Source organism: Scyliorhinus canicula, chromosome 17, assembly GCF_902713615.1.
Source record: "Scyliorhinus canicula chromosome 17, sScyCan1.1, whole genome shotgun sequence".
Taxonomy (NCBI): Eukaryota; Metazoa; Chordata; class Chondrichthyes; order Carcharhiniformes; family Scyliorhinidae; genus Scyliorhinus; species Scyliorhinus canicula.
In genome coordinates, this window is record NC_052162.1 from 3,996,600 (window position 1) to 4,015,068 (window position 18,469).

The 18,469-nt window shown below is 57.6% G+C and overlaps 1 protein-coding gene across 4 annotated transcripts in view; it reads right to left on the reverse strand.

Moving 5' to 3' along the window:
- Positions 1-18,469, reverse strand: part of fgf13a (fibroblast growth factor 13a) — a 672,043-nt gene that overhangs the window by 383,231 nt on the left and 270,343 nt on the right. For 3 of the 4 annotated variants that reach the window (XM_038774368.1, XM_038774370.1, XM_038774369.1), the window contains exon 3: positions 10,743-10,910. The exons of the other annotated variant lie outside the window; for it this stretch is intronic. In XM_038774368.1, coding sequence (XP_038630296.1) covers positions 10,743-10,910 — 168 coding nt within the window. The remainder of the gene's footprint in view (positions 1-10,742; positions 10,911-18,469) is intronic. 4 annotated transcript variants of the gene reach the window in all.

An 18,469-nucleotide genomic window follows, 5' to 3' on the forward strand; every position in this document is an offset into this window, starting at 1 on the left:
GGAGTGTGTTTGGGCGGGGGCACAGGGAGTGTGTTTGGGTGGGGGCGCAGGGAGTGTGTTTGGGTGGGGGTGCAGGGGGTATGTTTGGGTGGGGGAGCAGGGCGTGTGTTTGGGTGGGGGTGCAGGGAGTGTGTTTGGGTGGGGGCACAGGGAGTGTGTTTCGGTGGGGGCGCAGGGAGTGTGTTTGGGTGGGGGGGCAGGGGATGTGTTTGGGTGGGGGTGCAGGGAGTATGTTTGGGTGGGGGCACAGGGGGTGTGTTTGGGTGGGGGTGCAGGGAGTGTGTTTGGGTGGGGGCGCAGGGAGTGTGTTTGGGTGGGGTGCAGGGGATGTGTTTGGGTGGGGGCACAGGGGGTATGTTTGGGTGGGGGCACAGGGGGTATGTTTGGGCGGGGGCGCAGGGCGTGTGTTTGGGCGGGGGCACAGGAAGTATGTTTGGGTGGGGACGCAGGGGGTATGTTTGGGTGGGGGCACAGGGGGTGTGTTTGGGTTGGGGCACAGGGAGTGTGTTTGGGTGGGGACGCAGGGGGTATGTTTGGGTGGGGGTGCAGGGGGTATGTTTGGGTGGGGGTGCAGGGGGTATGTTTGGGTGGGGGTGCAGGGAGTGTGTTTGGGTGGGGGCACAGGGGATGTGTTTGGGTGGGGGCACGGGGGTGTGTTTGGGTGGGGGCACGGGGGTGTGTTTGGGTGGGGGCGCAGGGGGTGTGTTTAGGTGGGGGTGCAGTGGGTATGTTTGGGCGGGCGCAGCGGGTGTGTTTGGGCGGGGGCGCAGGGGGTGTGTTTGGGTGGCGGCACAGGGGGTGTGTTTGGGTGGGGGCACAAGGGGTACGTTTAGGTTGGGGCACAGGGGGTATGTTTGGGTGGGGGTGCAGGGGGTATGTTTGGATAGGGGCGCAGGGGGTATGTTTGGGTGGGGGCACAAGGGGTGTGTTTGGGTGGGGGCACAGGGGATGTGTTTAGGTTGGGGCACAGGGAGTATGTTTGGGTGGGGGCGCAGGGTGTCTGTTTGGGTGGGGGTGCAGGGGCTATGTTTGGGTGGGGGCACGGGGGTGTGTTTGGGCGGGGGCACAGGGAGTATGTTTGGGTGGGGGCGCAGGGGGTCTGTTTGGGTTGGGGTGCAGGGGCTATGTTTGGATGGGGGCACGGGGAGTGTGTTTGGGTGGGGTCACAGGGGTATGTTTGGGCGGGGGCGCACGGGGTGTGTTTGGGTGGGGGCACAGGGGGTATGTTTAGGTGGGGGCGCACGGGATGTGTTTGGGTGGGGGTGCAGGGGGTGTGTTTGGGTGGGGGCGCAGGGAGTGTGTTTGGGTGGGGGTGCAGGGGGTATGTTTGGGTGGGGGCGTAGGGGGTGTGTTTGGATGGGGGCACAGGGGGTATGTTTGGGGTGGGGGCGCAGGGGGTATGTTTGGGCGGGGGCACAGGGGGTATGTTTGGGCGGGGGTGCAGGGAGTGTGTTTGGGTGGGGGCACAGGGGATGTGTTTGGGTGGGGGCACGGGGGTGTGTTTGGGTGGGGGCACGGGGGTGTGTTTGGGTGGGGGCGCAGGGGGTGTGTTTAGGTGGGGGTGCAGTGGGTATGTTTGGGCGGGCACAGGGGGTGTGTTTGGGTGGGGGCACAAGGGGTACGTTTAGGTTGGGGCACAGGGGGTATGTTTGGGTGGGGGTGCAGGGGGTACGTTTAGGTTGGGGCACAGGGGGTATGTTTGGGTGGGGGTGCAGGGGGTATGTTTGGATAGGGGCGCAGGGGGTATGTTTGGGTGGGGGCACAGGGGGTGTGTTTGGGTGGGGGCACAGGGGATGTGTTTAGGTTGGGGCACAGGGAGTATGTTTGGGTGGGGGCGCAGGGTGTCTGTTTGGGTGGGGGTGCAGGGGCTATGTTTGGGTGGGGGCACGGGGGTGTGTTTGGGCGGGGGCACAGGGAGTATGTTTGGGTGGGGGCGCAGGGGGTCTGTTTGGGTGGGGGTGCAGGGGCTATGTTTGGGTGGGGGCACGGGGAGTGTATTTGGGTGGGGTCACAGGGGTATGTTTGGGCGGGGGTGCAGGGGGTGTGTTTGGGTGGGGTCACAGGGGGTATGTTTGGGTGGGGGCGCAGGGTGTATGTTTGGGCGGGGGCGCACGGGGTGTGTTTGGGTGGGGGCACAGGGGGTATGTTTAGGTGGGGGCGCACGGGGTGTGTTTGGGTGGGGGTGCAGGGGGTGTGTTTGGGTGGGGGCGCAGGGAGTGTGTTTGGGTGGGGGTGCAGGGGGTATGTTTGGGTGGGGGCGTAGGGGGTGTGTTTGGATGGGGGCACAGGGGGTATGTTTGGGTGGGGGCGCAGGGGGTGTGTTTGGGCGGGGGCACAGGGGGTATGTTTGGGCAGGGGCGCATGGGGTGTGTTTAGGTGGGGGCCCAGGGGGTGTGTTTGGGTGGGGGCGCAGGGGGCATGTTTGGGTGGGGGCACGGGGGGTATGTTTGGGTGGGGGCACAGGGGGTATGTTTGGTTGGGGCACAGGGGGTATGTTTGGGTGGGGGCACAGGGCGTATGATTTGGCGGGCCACAAGGGGTATGTTTGCGTGGGGGCGCAGGGAGTGTGTTTGGGAAGGGGCACAGGGAGTATGTTTGGATGGGGGCACAGGGGGTATGTTTGGGTGGGGGCGCAGGGGTTATGTTTGGGCGGGGGCGCAGGGGGTATGTTTGGGCAGGGGCGCTTTGGGTGTGTTTAGGTGGGGGCACAGGGGGTGTGTTTGGGTGGGGGCGCAGGGGGCATGTTTGGGTGGGGGCACAGGGGGTATGTTTGGGTGGGGACACAGGGGGTATGTTTGGGTGGGGACACAGGGGGTATGTTTGGGTGGGGGCACAGGGCGTATGATTTGGCGGGCCACAAGGGGTATGTTTGGGTGGGGGCACAGGGGGTGTGTTTGGGTCAGGGCGCAGGGGGTATGTTTGGGTGGGGGCGCAGGGAGTGTGTTTGGGAAGGGGCACAGGGAGTATGTTTGGGTGGGGGCGCAGGGGGTATGTTTGGGTCGGGGCGCAGGGGGTATGTTTGGGTGGGGGCACAGGGGGTATGTTTGGGCGGGGGGCAGAGGGTGTATTTGGGTGGGGGCACAGGGGGTATGTTTGGGTGGGGGAACAGGGGGTATGTTTGGGTGGGAGCACAGGGGGTGTGTTTGGGTGGGGAGCAGGGGGTGTGTTTGGGTGGGGGCACAGGGGGTATGTTTGGGCGGGGGGCAGGGGGTGTATTTGGGTGGGGGCACAGGGGGTATGTTTGGGTGGGGGCACAGGGGGTATGTTTGGGTGGGGGCGCAGGGAGTGTGTTTGGGTGGGGGTGCAGTGAGTAAGTTTGGGTGGGGGTGCAGGGGGTGTGTTTGGGTGGGGGCGCAGGGAGTGTGTTTGGGCGGGGGCACGGGGTATGTTTGGGTGGGGGTGCAGGGGGTGTGTTTGGGTGGGGTCACAGGGGGTATGTTTGGGTGGGGGCGCAGGGGGTATGTTTGGGCGGGGGCACAGGGGGTGTGTTTGGGTGGGGGCACAGGGGGTGTGTTTGGGTCAGGGCGCAGGGGGTATGTTTGGGTGGGGGCGCAGGGGGTATGTTTCGGCGGGGGCACGGGGGTGTATTTGGGTGGGTGCACAGGGGGTATGTTTGGGTGGGGGCACGGGGGTGTGTTTGGGCGGGGCACAGGGGTGTGTTAGGGTGGGGGCGCAGGAGTGTGTTTGGGTGGGGGTGCAGGGGGTATGTTTGGGCGGGGGCACGGGGGTGTGTTTGGGTGGGGGCGCAGGGGTGTGTTTGGGTGGGGGTGCAGGGGGTATGTTTGGGTGGGGGCACAGGGGTATGTTTGGGTGGGGGCACAGGGGGTGTGTTTGGGTGTGGAGCAGGGGGTGTGTTTGGGCAGGGGCACAGGGTGTGTGTTTGGGCGGGGGCACGGGGTATGTTTGGGTGGGGGCGCAGGGGTTATGTTTGGGCGGGGGCGCAGGGGGTATGTTTGGGCAGGGGCGCTTTGGGTGTGTTTAGGTGGGGGCACAGGGGGTGTGTTTGGGTGGGGGCGCAGGGGGCATGTTTGGGTGGGGGCACAGGGGGTATGTTTGGGTGGGGACACAGGGGGTATGTTTGGGTGGGGACACAGGGGGTATGTTTGGGTGGGGGCACAGGGGGTGTGTTTGGGTCAGGGCGCAGGGGGTATGTTTGGGTGGGGGCGCAGGGAGTGTGTTTGGGAAGGGGCACAGGGAGTATGTTTGGGTGGGGGCGCAGGGGGTATGTTTGGGTCGGGGCGCAGGGGGTATGTTTGGGTGGGGGCACAGGGGGTATGTTTGGGCGGGGGGCAGAGGGTGTATTTGGGTGGGGGCACAGGGGGTATGTTTGGGTGGGGGAACAGGGGGTATGTTTGGGTGGGAGCACAGGGGGTGTGTTTGGGTGGGGAGCAGGGGGTGTGTTTGGGTGGGGGCACAGGGGGTATGTTTGGGCGGGGGGCAGGGGGTGTATTTGGGTGGGGGCACAGGGGGTATGTTTGGGTGGGGGCACAGGGGGTATGTTTGGGTGGGGGCGCAGGGAGTGTGTTTGGGTGGGGGTGCAGTGAGTAAGTTTGGGTGGGGGTGCAGGGGGTGTGTTTGGGTGGGGGCGCAGGGAGTGTGTTTGGGCGGGGGCACGGGGTATGTTTGGGTGGGGGTGCAGGGGGTGTGTTTGGGTGGGGGCACAGGGGGTATGTTTGGGTGGGGGCGCAGGGGGTATGTTTGGGCGGGGGCACAGGGGGTGTGTTTGGGTGGGGGCACAGGGGGTGTGTTTGGGTCAGGGCGCAGGGGGTATGTTTGGGTGGGGGCGCAGGGGGTATGTTTCGGCGGGGGCACGGGGGTGTATTTGGGTGGGTGCACAGGGGGTATGTTTGGGTGGGGGCACGGGGGTGTGTTTGGGTGGGGGCACAGGGGTGTGTTAGGGTGGGGGCGCAGGAGTGTGTTTGGGTGGGGGTGCAGGGGGTATGTTTGGGCGGGGGCACGGGGGTGTGTTTGGGTGGGGGCGCAGGGGTGTGTTTGGGTGGGGGTGCAGGGGGTATGTTTGGGTGGGGGCACAGGGGGTATGTTTGGGTGGGGCACAGGGGGTGTGTTTGGGTGTGGAGCAGGGGGTGTGTTTGGGCAGGGGCACAGGGTGTGTGTTTGGGCGGGGGCACGGGGTATGTTTGGGTGGGGGTGCAGGGGGTGTGTTTGGGCGGGGGCAGGGGGTATGTTTGGGTGGGGGGCAGGGGATGTGTTTGAACGGGAATGCAGGGGGTGTGTAGGGTGAAGGTGCACAGGGGTATGTTTGTGCGGGGGCACAGGGGGTATGTTTGGGCGGGGGTGGAGGGGGTGTGTTTGGGTGGGGGCACAGGGGGTATGTTTGGGCGGGGGTGGAGGGGGTGTGTTTGGGTGGGGGCACAGGGGGTATGTTTGGGTGGGGGCACAGGGAGTGTGTTTGGGCGGGGGTGCAGGGGGTATGTTTGGGCGGGGGGTACGGGGGTATGTTTGGGCGGGGGTGCAGGGGATGTGTTTGGGTGGGGGTGCAGAGAGTGTGTTTGGGCGGGGGGGGTGTTTGGGTGGGGACGCAGGGGGTATGTTTGGGCGGGGGTGGAGGGGGTGTGTTTGGGTGGGGGCACAGGGGGTATGTTTGGGTGGGGGCGCAGTGGGTATGTTTGGGTGGGGGCGCAAGGGGTGTGTTTGGGCGGGGGGCAGGGGGTATGTTTGGGCAGGGGGTGTGTTTGGGTGGGGGCACAGGGGGTATGTTTGGGCGGGGGGCAGGGGGCTATGTTTGAGCAGGGGGTACGGGGGTATGTTTGGGCGGGGGTGCAGGGGATGTGTTTGGGTGGGGGTGCAGAGAGTGTGTTTGGGCGGGGGGGGTGTTTGGGTGGGGGCGCAGGGGGTATGTTTGGGCGGGGGTGGAGGGGGTGTGTTTGGGTGGGGGCACAGGGGGTATGTTTGGGTGGGGGCGCAGTGGGTATGTTTGGGTGGGGGCGCAAGGGGTGTGTTTGGGCGGGCGCAAGGGGTGTGTTTGGGCGGAGGTGCAGGGAGTGTGTTTGGGCGGGGGGGGTGTTTGGGTGGGGGCGCAGGGGGTATGTTTGGGCGGGGGCGGAGGGGGTGTGTTTGGGTGGGGGCACAGGGGGTATGTTTGGGTGGGGGCGCAGTGGGTATGTTTGGGTGGGGGCGCAAGGGGTGTGTTTGGGCGGGCGCAAGGGGTGTGTTTGGGCGGAGGTGCAGGGAGTGTGTTTGGGCGGGGGCGCAGGGGTATGTTTGGGCGGGGGCGCAGGGGGTATGTTTGGGCGGGGGGCAGGGGGTATGTTTGGGCAGGGGGTGTGTTTGGGTGGGGGCACAGGGGGTATGTTTGGACGGGGGTGCAGGGGATGTGTTTGGGTGGGGGTGCAGGGGGTGTGTTTGGGCGGGGGGGTGTTTGGGTGGGGGCGCAGGGGGTATGTTTGGGCGGGGGCGCAGGGGGTGTGTTTGGGTGGGGGCACAGGGCGTATGATTTGGCGGGCCACAAGGGGTATGTTTGGGTGGGGTCACAGGGGGTGTGTTTGGGTCAGGGCGCAGGGGGTATGTTTGGGTGGGGGCACAGGGGGTATGTTTGGGTGGGGGCACAGGGGGTGTGTTTGGGTCAGGGCGCAGGGGGTATGTTTGGGTGGGGGCGCAGGGAGTGTGTTTGGGTCGGGGAGCAGGGGGTATGTTTGGGTGGGGGCACAGGGGTATGTTTGGGCGGGGGCAGAGGGTGTATTTGGGTGGGGGCACAGGGTGTATGTTTGGGTGGGGGCACAGGGGGTATGTTTGGGTGGGGGCACGGGGTGTGTTTGGGTGGGGAGCAGGGGGTATGTTTGGGCGGGGGGCAGGGGGTGTATTTGGGCGGGGGGCACAGGGGGTGTATTTGGGTGGGGGCACAGGGGGTATGTTTGGGTGGGGGCACAGGGGGTGTGTTTGGGTGGGGAGCAGGGGGTGTGTTTGGGCGGGGGCACAGGGGGTATGTTTGGGTGGGGGCGCAGGGAGTGTGTTTGGGTGGGGGTGCAGGGAGTAAGTTTGGGTGGGGGTGCAGGGGGTGTGTTTGGGTGGGGGCGCAGGGAGTGTGTTTGGGCGGGGGCACGGGGTATGTTTGGGTGGGGGTGCAGGGGTTGTGTTTGGGTGGGGTCACAGGGGGTATGTTTGGGTGGGGGCGCAGGGAGTATGTTTGGGCGGGGGCGCACGGGGTGTGTTTGGGTGGGGGCACAGGGGTGTGTTTGGGCGGGGGCACAGGGGGTATGTTTGGGCGGGGGCGCAGGGGGTATGTTTGGGCGGGGGCACAAGGGGTATGTTTGGGTGGGGGCGCAGGGGGTATGTATGGGTGGGGGCGCAGGGGGTGTATTTGGGCGGGGGCACAGGGGGTGTGTTTGGGTGGGGGCACAGGGGGTGTGTTTGGGTCAGGGCGCAGGGGGTATGTTTGGGTGGGGGCGCAGGGGGTATGTTTGGGCAGGGGCACGGGGGTGTGTTTGGGTGGGTGCACAGGGGGTATGTTTGGGTGGGGGCACGGGGGTGTGTTTGGGTGGGGGCACAGGGGGTATGTTTGGGTGGGGGCACAGGGGGTGTGTTTGGGTGTGGAGCAGGGGGTGTGTTTGGGCGGGGGCACAGGGTGTGTGTTTGGGCGGGGGCACGGGGTATGTTTGGGTGGGGGTGCAGGGGATGTGTTTGGGCGGGGGCAGGGGGTATGTTTGGGTGGGGGTGCAGGGGGTGTGTTTGGGCGGGGGGCAGGGGGTATGTTTGGGTGGGGGGCAGGGGATGTGTTTGAACGGGAATGCAGGGGGTGTGTAGGGTGAATGTGCACAGGGGTATGTTTGTGCGGGGGCACAGGGGGTGTGTTGGGCGGGGGCACAGGGGGTATGTTTGGGCGGGGGTGGAGGGGGTATGTTTGGGTGGGGGCACAGGGGGTATGTTTGGTTGGGGGCACAGGGAGTGTGTTTGGGCGGGGGTGCAGGGGGTATGTTTGGTCGGGCGCAGGGGGTGTATTTGGGCGGGGGCGCAGGGGGTATGTTTGGGTCAGGGCGCAGGGCTGTGTTTGGGCGGGGGTGCAGGGGGTGTGTTTGGGCAGGGGGTGTGTTTGAGTGGGGGCACAGGGGGTATGTTTGGGCGGGGTGTGTGTTTGGGTGGGGGCACAGGGGGTATGTTTTGGCGGGGGTGCAGGGGATGTGTTTGGGTGGGGGTGCAGGGGGTGTGTTTGGGCGGGGGGGGTGTTTGGGTGGGGGCACAGGGGGTATGTTTGGACGGGGTGCAGGGCTGTGTTTGGGCGGGGGGTGCAGGGGGTGTGTTTGGGCGGGGTTGTGTTTGGGTGGGGGCACAGGGGGTATGTTTGGGCGGGGTTGTGTTTGGGTGGGGGCACAGGGGGTATGTTTGGGCGGGGTGTGTGTTTGGGTGAGGGCTCAGGGGGTATGTTTGGGCGGGGGTGCAGGGGATGTGTTTGGGTGGGGGTGCAGGGGGTGTGTTTGGGCGGGGGGGGTGTTTGTGTGGGGGCACAGGGGGTATGTTTGGGCGGGGGTGCAGGGGGTGTGTTTGGGCGGGTGCGCAGGGGATTACTTTCGTTGGAGGTGCAGGGGGTATGTTTTGGCGGCAGTATAGGGGGTAATTTGGCCGTGAGTAGAGGGGGTAATTTGGCCGTGTGTATAGGGGGTAAGTTTGGGCGGGGGTATGTTTGGGCGGGGGGGGAGGGGCGGGGGGGGCAGGTAAACCAAAGACAATTCAGATTGGAAGTCAGTTTTTAAAATACGGATATGATAATATGGTCTCAGTAAACACGACTGAAAAACAGTCATTAGAATCCCAGCTGGTGCACAGAAGAAGGAAGGTCCCCCCCCCCCCCCCGCCCAGTCTGGACCCACTGAGTCAGTCCCACAACAATCCGCTTGGTTCAAACTGTGGCCGTCTAATTCTACGAGCATGCAGCCCACCAGGATCTGGGCAATAAAATGCTGACCTTATTTTTTCTTTTTTTATAAATTTAGAGTATCCAATTATTTTTTTCCAATTAAGAGGCAATTTAGCGTGGCCAATCCACCTACCCTGCACATCTTTGGGTTGTGGGGGCGGAACCCACGCAGACACGGGGAGAATGTGCAAACTCCACACGGACAGTGACCCAGAGCCGGGATTCGAACCTGGGGCCTCGGCGCCATGAGGCTGCAGGGCTAACCCACTGCGCCACCGTGCTGCCCTATAAAATGCTGACCTGACCAGTGATGGCCACAATGCAGGAATGGGACATGTTGGATTCAGCGCTGGGCCCTGGTGATTCACATAGTTATTGACCAACTTCACCGAGAAAAAGGCTGTTTGCCACTGGGTATCTGCAGAGTCCCAGCGTGAAAGACACGCGAGACAAGATGGAATCACTGAGGGAGTGTGGATCGTTTGTGGGAGGGGCTAAACTGGGGAGAGATCTGCAAATGATAATCATTAAACACAACCTTTATCAGCAGTTTCCAGGGTTCAACTGGATTTTAATACACTGGACAGCAGAATATTTTCATTTTATACTGAAAGGGGAGGATTTGCAGGGTAGCACAATGGTTTGCACTGTTGCTTCACAGTTCCAGGGCCCCAGGTTCAATTCCCGGCTTGGGTCACTGTCTGTGCAGAATCTGCACGTTTTCCCCGTGTCTGCGTGGGTTTCCTCCGGGTGCTCCGGTTTCCACCCACAAGTCCCGAAAGATGCGTTTGTTCGGTGAATTGGACGTTGTGAATTCTCCCTCTGTGTACCCGAACAGGCGCCGGAATGTGGCGACTAGGGGCTTTTCACAGTAACTTCACTGCAGTGTTAATGTCAGCCTACTTGTGACACTAGTAATTATTATTATTTGGGACATGTTCCTTTGTGCACAACATGATGTGAGTGTGCTGTTGCTGGTATCTGTGTGTGTTCCACCCCTCAAGCCCCGCCAGATAGTCTTCTTTCTGCCTGGCTTATTTTGAAGCCAGCCCCCGGGTGTTGTGAAGCAGGGGGCAGCCAATCCTTTCTTTCAAAAAATATAAACGCGGAATAAAGAGGTTGTGGGAAAAATGCCCATTTCTGCAGCATCTGTAATTGGTGTTTCAGCCACACGGGTGCGGCTGCGCTGGTCACTGTGGAGAGAACTACATCCACTTAACACATTGCTACAGTTTGCAAGCACATGACAGACATCCATCCGCATGCAGGGCGCTCCTGTGAGGTGCAACTTGACGTGCATCGCATTCCAGCTCTCACGTTAAGGCTGCTTCTCCGGCGATGGAATACAAACAGCATGAAGTCTGCATGAGCAAATGTGCAGAAGCATTGATATAAAAGAGAGAGAGATTCGGGTCACAGTGCCATTCTCCCAGCCAGGTGGATTATTGTAGAGGGACAGACTGGTGGTGGGATGGGGGGGAGGGGGGGGGGTTATAACAGCAAGCAACTTTCAAACAGCCAGGTAAGGCAGTGAGAATGAAGTGAGTGACAAATAAAACATTCCTTCCCCCCCAATCCCACCCCCTCTGGATGCTTCCTCCACCCACAGCCACAGACTGGATTCTCACACATGCGATTCTGGTTCAAGCATCGACTAATTCTCAAAGCTCGTTGACATGACAGGCAAGCAAAAGGGGGGAACGTGAAATGCTCACTGTGTCCCACAAAAGGTCTGCATTATTTACACAGCCCAACCCCCACCCAGAGCACAGCACACCCCCCCCCCCCCCCCCCCCCCCCACCCAGAGCACAGCACACCCCAGGGGCACACGTACAAGAACAAACAAGGCATTCGGATTCTTTATTGACAAACCTTCCAGGTCTGTGTTCTCGTTGTGGTTCACTTGCTTCAGGGGGCAGCAGAAGATTTCGTGACACTTGGCACGAAATGGGGACTCTTTTTTCTTAGCCTCCGAGGATTGGACAGAGTCTCGATGCAACACATAGTAATCCTGTGTGTCAGAGGCAGCGTCATCCAGAACTGTGGTTTTCACAACAACAAAATGAACTGACATTAGAAGGTGTTCACCTGAGGACTCTCCCGATCATCTCCCCTGAACAGCAGCTTCAAACATTCACGCCGATTGCGCTTTGCAAACACAGAAATATCAACCGCAACGTTGGACATCTCTAAGTCTGCAACATGGATTACATTTCTATCATGCACCTTTAAATCTCTCGATATTTCTCAGGACGATTGCATCACTCCTCCAGCAAACTCCCTCCTTCTCAAGCACAATGCCCCAAGGTGGAGGCTTTCTTTACTAAAACAAAACCTCTTGCAACATCACAAATCCCGCACTCCCTTCATCTCAAAAGGGACTCTGGAGCCAATGGTGAAGAATTGAGGCTTTAGTTGTCCAGAAACTTGGTCAGACACTACCTGGAATAACCACATTCAGTTTGGGACCAGGAACCTCAGGAAGGGTATATTGGGGGTGGGGGGTGGGGGGTGGTGCAGCGCAGATTCACCACAATGATCCCGTGGGTTTAAAGGATTGAACTAAGAAGACAGGGTGCACAGATTCGGCCTTTAGTTTCCTGGAGTTTAGAAGGTTGACTGATGTTGTGGTTAGCACTGCTGCCTCACAGCGCCAGGGGCGCGGGTTCAATTCCGACCTCGGATGACTGTGCAGAGTTTGCACTTTCTCCCCGTGTCTGCGTGGGTTTCCTCCCATGGGGATAGGGTGGGGGTGTCGGCCTAGGTAGGATGCTGTTTCCGAGGGTCAGTGCGGCCTCCTGCACTGGGGGGATTCTGTGATTCTATTATGAAATGATTAATAGGTAAGATGTACAGAAATGATTTCCTCTGGTGGGGCATCTAACCCAGATGAAGGAGCCATAACCTGAAAACTGGAGCCAGGCCATTGAAGGGGAAAATCAGGAACCACTTCTTCAATTAGAGAGTAGCAAGTATCTGAGATTACCTCCTTTAAAGGGCTGGGGTAGGGCAGTGATTGGCGGGGATTTTTGTTGGATGTATCAGTAGCAGGCCCTTGGCGCCTTCTCTATCACTATTGCGGGCAACACAGTAGCACAAGTGGATAGGACTGTGGCATCACAGCGCCAGGGTCCCAGGTTCGATTCCCCGCTGGGTCACTGTCTGCACGTTCTCCCCGTGTCTGCGTGGGTTTCCTCCGTGTGCTCCGGTTTCCTCCCACAGTCCAAAGACGTGCAGGTTAGGTGGATTGGCCATGATAAATTGCCCTTAGTGACCAAAAAGGTTAGGAGGGGTTATTGGGTTACGGGGATAGGGTGGAAGTGAGGGCTTAAATGGGTCGGTGCAGACTCGATGGGCCAAATGGCCTCCTTCTGCACCGTATGTTCCATGTTCTATGAACAACACCATGGCCGCCCTTCTAACTCAACTCCACCTTCCAATCCTCTTCCTAGATTCTTTAATTCCCTTAGTATCAGAAAATTTACCCATCTCCATTTTTAAAAATTCATGTACGGGATGTGGGTGTCGCTGGTTAGGCCAGCATTTATTGCCCATCCCTAGTTTCCCTTCAGAAGGTGGTGGTGAGCTGCCATCTTGAACCGCTACAGCCCCTGAGGTGTAGGTACACCCTCAGTGCTGTTAGGGAGGGAGTTCCAGGATTTTGACGCCATGACAGTAAAGGAACGGCCGATATATTTCCAAGTCAGGATTGTGAGTGGGGTTCCCAGGTATCTGCTGCTCTTGTCCTTCTAGATGATAGTGGTTCAGGGTTTGGAAAGTGTTGTCGAAGGAACCTTGGTGAATTACTGCAATGCATCTTGTAGATGGTACACATGGCTTCCACTGTTTGTAGGCGGTGGAGTGTTTGAATGTTTGTGGAAGGGGAGCAATCAAGCGGGTTGCTTTGTCCTGGATGGTGTTGAGCTCCTTTCGTGTTGTTGAAGCTGCACTCATCCAGGCAAGTGGAGAGTATTCCATTACACTTCTGACTTGTGCCTTGTGGACAGGCTTTGGGGGATCAGAAGGTGTGTTACTCGCCACAGAAATAGCCATCTTGAATATACTGAATGACTGGACATCCAAAGCTCTCTGGGGTGGAGAATTTCAAACATTCACAATCCGTTGAGTGAAGAAATTTCTCCTCATTTTAGTCCCAAATGGCCATCCCATTATTCTTAGGCTGTGACGCTGTGTGCTCCATTCCCCAGCTGGGGGGAAACATGTTCGCAGCATCTACCCTGGCAAAAGCCCCCAGCGGTCTAACCTGACTGGAACACTTAATTGTAAATTGATTTTTGCAAGGTGAACTGGTGGTGGAGCAGAACCAGCAGCCAATGCACAGGTTCATTAACCACCTACATCCCAAACACCCAGTCAATTAGAAGACAGATTAACCAAAACATTGGTTAAGAAACGTGCACTGTGGCAAGAAACTTACTGACAGCATTGGACAAAGATGATTTAAAGTATTGTTCATGCCAAAAGCAGTTTAATAATTCACAATCAGCCTCATGATATTTCTTTCAAGACAAGTGGGTATATAGAAGCTATGATTTACTCTTTTAATCAACTGACTTCAGCTACATTTCAAAGTTGTAAAGTGCTTTGGGACAACATGGAGGCACAATAAAAGAGAAAATAAATCTCCCTTTTTATGTATTGAGCTCACGCGCCCAAATCTGGTGAATAAAGATTGTGGGATCTTTCATCCTGAAAGTGTTGACACTCCTTTATATTCCCAAATTAGTAGCCGGGAATCAGTGGGTGGAATTTCAGATGATCCCACGGAGTGGGAGGGTCGGAATATCCCAGCCAAAATTCCTGACGATCCCGCTGAGTGCGGAGGGCCGGAAAAATCCCAACCAATGCTTTATTTCAAACCTTGAAGATGTAAAAGTGACAATAATCTAAAAAATATATATTTTTGATCGGCAAGAGTTCTTTATGGTAAATGTCGTTCAAAGTGCAGTTAGGGCCACAATCAGAACAGCTGTCACATTATTGCAGCAGGCTGAAGGGCCAAATGGCCTGCTCCTATTCCTCATTCTTGTGTTCGAAATGTCAGTGAGCAACATGTCACCTGCTCCTGGGAAGAGTATTCTGCACAGGCTAAAGAAGCACAGAATGTTCTCACATCTTGTTCTACCCTCTGAAGCAATCCTCTGAAGTAATTTCCACAAACTCCACCAAGCATTTCAACACAATAATTTCAGTTAACCTCGGATAAAACATATTAGTAAATGGAATGTTCAAAGTGTGTGCGAGGGATGTAATGGCTGGAGAGCTCACAGAGGTTCACAGTGAGCTATTATAGATACAAGGAAGAGATGCCACACTTGATTACCTTGCTGAGATTTTCTTTGGAAGGGTTTTATGTTATGGTGAATAAGTACAGTTCATTGGACGTCACACTCTAATCCTTGATCTTCAATCGTTTATTTTAAATGGGCTGACACTCCAAGCAGGAAAGGCAAACTGCTCCAATGAGAGTTTGTGTTCCCCCTGTCCATCTGGGCCAAAGAACATGATAGCCTGAGCATTCATTCCGTAATGTCTGTGGGATCTTGCTGTGCACAGATCGACTGCTGTGTGTGTCTACGTCACACCAATGACAACATTCCTAAAGTGCTTTATTGACTGCGAAACACTAGAGACAGCCATGTTCTGTTAAATAATTTAAAACAAAATAGAATGAAGGATGTGAGGCGTAATTAATGAATTTGGACGACTTACATTGTTGTGATCAAGACCTGGAGCAGGGCTTAATAATAATAATCTTTATTAGTGTCACAAGTAGGCTTACATTAATACTGCAATTAAGTTACTGTGAAAATCCCCTAGTCGCCAAATTCCGGCTCCTGTTCGGGTACTCTGAGGGGGAATTCAGAATTTTCAATTCACCTAACATGCACGTCTTTCGGGACTTATGGGAGGAAACTGGAGCGCCCGGAGGAAACCCACGCATACACGGGGAGAATGTGCAGACTACGCACAGACAGTGACCCAAGCCGGGAATCGAACCCGGGTCCCTGGCGCTGTGAAGCACAGTGCTAACCACTGTGCTACCATGCCACTGGTAACCATAACCTTTTTTTTAAATTAAAATTTAGAGTACCCAATTAATTTTTTCCAATTATGGAGCAGTTTAGCATGGCCAATCCACCTACCTTGCACATCTTTGGGTTTGGGGCGAAAACCATGCAAACACGGGGAGAATGTGCAAACTCCACACGAACCCAGAGCCGGGATCGAACCTGGGACCTCGGCATGGGAGGCAGCAGTGCTAACCACTGTGTCACCGTGCTGCTCCGGTAACCATAACCTTTGACTCAAAGCACCATTATCAGATCCACTGCTGAGTGTTGGATGGTGTAGGTGTCCCAGGTGATGGATGGTGTGGTGAATGTGATTCACACCGGATTATAATCTGTATATACATGTGTCTATATTGTAAGTGCAGTTGCACTACCTGACCACCAGGGAGAGTAGCTCTGGGAATGCTCGAGAGTTGTACTGGGCTTCTCCCTTGACTCCACCCAGGGCTCCTCCCCCGGGAGCTGCTGTATAAAGATCAGTGCCACAGGGTCAGCCGGCCAGTTCACCGAACGTTCAACGGCTAACAGGCTGGCTCTGTTGTAAGTATATTAAAACCGCTATTTTAATCCTACAAGCTCGTGTCCGTAGAATTGTTGGTTCCAACAATTTAATATACTTAGGAAACAGACGAAGAAATCATGGAAGCAGCCCTCAAGCCCGGACGCCTAGAACTCGACCCACAGGATGCAGAGGCTAAGGAAATTTTTTCCCACTGGCTGAGATGTTTTAAAGCCTACCTGGCAGAAGCCAGCACCGCCGGAACAACGGAGGAACAAAAACTCAGCCTACTGCACGCGAGGGTAAGCCACAGAATCTCCACACAGCTAAATCCGACCGGTTCTTACACCGCAGCGCTGGCAATATTGGACAAAATGTACGTTAGACCCATTAACGAGGTTTATGCACGCCACGTGTTTACGACTCGCCGTCAGCGGCCTACAGAAACGCTTGCCGAGTTTGTAAGGGAATTGAACAATCTTTCCAATGACTGTAATTATCAAGCCGTTACCGCGGCTGAACATAGGGAGCTTGCTGTGCGGGACGTTTTCGTAGCGGGCCTTAGGTCTAACTATGTGCGCCAAGGACTGCTAGAAAAGGGGCCCCAGGACTTAGATACTACTGTGGAGGCTGCTACCACTATGGAAGTTTCCTTCCGCAGCTTCACATCGTTTCCCGCGGACCCCGCGACCTCATCGTGGACCCCCGACCAACAGTCCCCCCCCAGGCCTGTGCCGCACGGCCCCCCCAGCTACCGTGCTGCCAAAGCCAGTTACTCTGCTGCCCCAGCCAGTCACTCTGCTGCCCCAGCCAGTCATTCTGCTGCCCCAGCCAGTCATTCTGCTGCCCCAGCCTGCCATTTCTGTGGCCAAAGCCAGCACCCGCGGCAGCACTGCCCAGCCCGATCCGCGACCTGCAGCAGCTGCGGAAAGAAAGGCCACTATGCCAGAGTGTGCCTCGCGAAAAGGGCCCCAGTTTTTAACTCCCCTGCAGAGAGAACAAATCGCTCCCAGCACCGGCGGGCCCGCGGGGCCCGAAACGCTGCGGCCTATGCCCCGACTCCGCCCCCTCCCGCCACGTGCGATCCATGGGGGCCGCCATCTTGGCAAACCCCCACCATGCGGCCGGCCACGTGCGACTCATGGGGGCCGCCATCTTCCTCGCCGCTCACCACGTGCGATCCACGGGCCCCATCTGCATCGGCATGCTCAGATAGCTCATCTGAAGAATACGACTTCCCCGGGCACTCACCACGCGGCCCGCAACTCAACGCGGTCACTCTGGATCAATCCCGCCCCAAGCACCTACGAAGTTTGATGGCGGAGGTCCAGATCAACGGGTACAGCACGCCATGCCTCTTTGACTCCGGGAGCACCGAGAGCTTTATACCATCCAGAGCTGGTAAGACGTTGTTCGCTTTCTATTTTTCCGGTAAGCCAAACTATCGCCCTCGCTTCGGGCTCCCACTCAGTCCAAATCCAAGGACGCACCGTCGCTACGCTCACAATTCGAGGCGCTAGTTAATCTAAATTTAAACTTAATGTCCTGCCCGACCTCTGCGCGCCACTCTTATTAGGCCTGGATTTCCAGTTGAACCTCGAGAGCCTCACCCTCAGCTTCGGCGTGCCCCTGCCCCCACTCACTATCTGCAGCCTAGTCGCGCTGCGCATCTCTCCCTCTCCTCTCTTCGCCAATCTCACTCCAGATTGCAAGCCAGTAGCTACTCGCAGCAGGCGATACAGCCTACAGGATAGGGTCTTTATCCGATCGGACGTCCGACGGCTGCTCAGTGAGGGGATCATAGAGGCCAGTAATAGTCCCTGGAGAGCTCAGGAGGTGGTCGTCAAGACCGGGGAAAATTTTTGCATGGTCGTCGACTATAGCCAGACCATAAATCGCTTTACGCTCCTAGACGCATATCCCCTCCCCAGAATTGCAGACATGGTTAATCAGATCGCCCAGTATCGGCTATTTTCCACGGTGGATCTGAAGTCTGCATACCACCAGCTCCCAATCCGCCCGGAGGACCGCCACTACACGCCGTTCGAGGCCGATGGCCGCCTCTTCCACTTCCTCGGGGTCCCTTTCGGCGTCACTAATGGGGTCTCGGTGTTCCAACGAGCAATGGACCGAATGGTAGACCAGTACGGGCTGCGGGCCACGTTTCCGTATCTGGATAATGTTACCATCTGCGGCTATGACCAGCAGGACCACAACGCCAACCTCCACCGTTTTCTCCAAACGGCACAGAAATTAAATCTCACTTATAACAAGGAGAAATGCGTTTTCTGCACAAACAGACTGGCCATCCTCGGCTACGTTGTGGAGAACGGAGTCCTGGGCCCAGTCCTGGGCCCAGACCTGGACCGCATGCGCCCCCTCTTAGAACTCCCCTCTCTCATTGCCCCAAGGCCCTCAAACGGTGCTTGGGGTTCTTCTCATACTACGCCCAGTGGGTCCCTCAATATGCGGACAAAGCCCGCCCACTCTTTAAGGCCACACGATTTCCCCTGTCTGCTGAGGCGCGCCAGGCCTTCAGCTGCATCAAGGAGGACATCGCCAAGCGGCCATGCGGGCGGTGGATGAATCCACTCCCCTTCAGGTTGAGAGCGACGCCTCAGAGGTAGCTCTAGCAGCCACTTTAAATCAGGCAGGGAGGCCCTTTGCATTTTTCTCCCGTACCCTCTCCGCTTCAGAACTTCGACACTCCTCAGTTGAGAAGGAAGCACAAGCCATCATGGAGGCTGTTCGTCACTGGAGGCACTACCTCGCAGGTAGGAGGTTCACCCTCATCACCGACCAACGATTGGTTGCCTTTATGTTTGACAACTCGCAAAGGGGCAAAATAAAAAATGATAAAATCCTTTGGTGGAGGATCAAACTCTCCACCTATAGTTACGATATTAAATATCGACCGGGGAAGCTCAACGAGCCCTCGGATGCCCTATCCTGCGGGACATGCGCCAGCGCGCAGATCAGCCGTCTGAAAGCCATCCACGTGGACC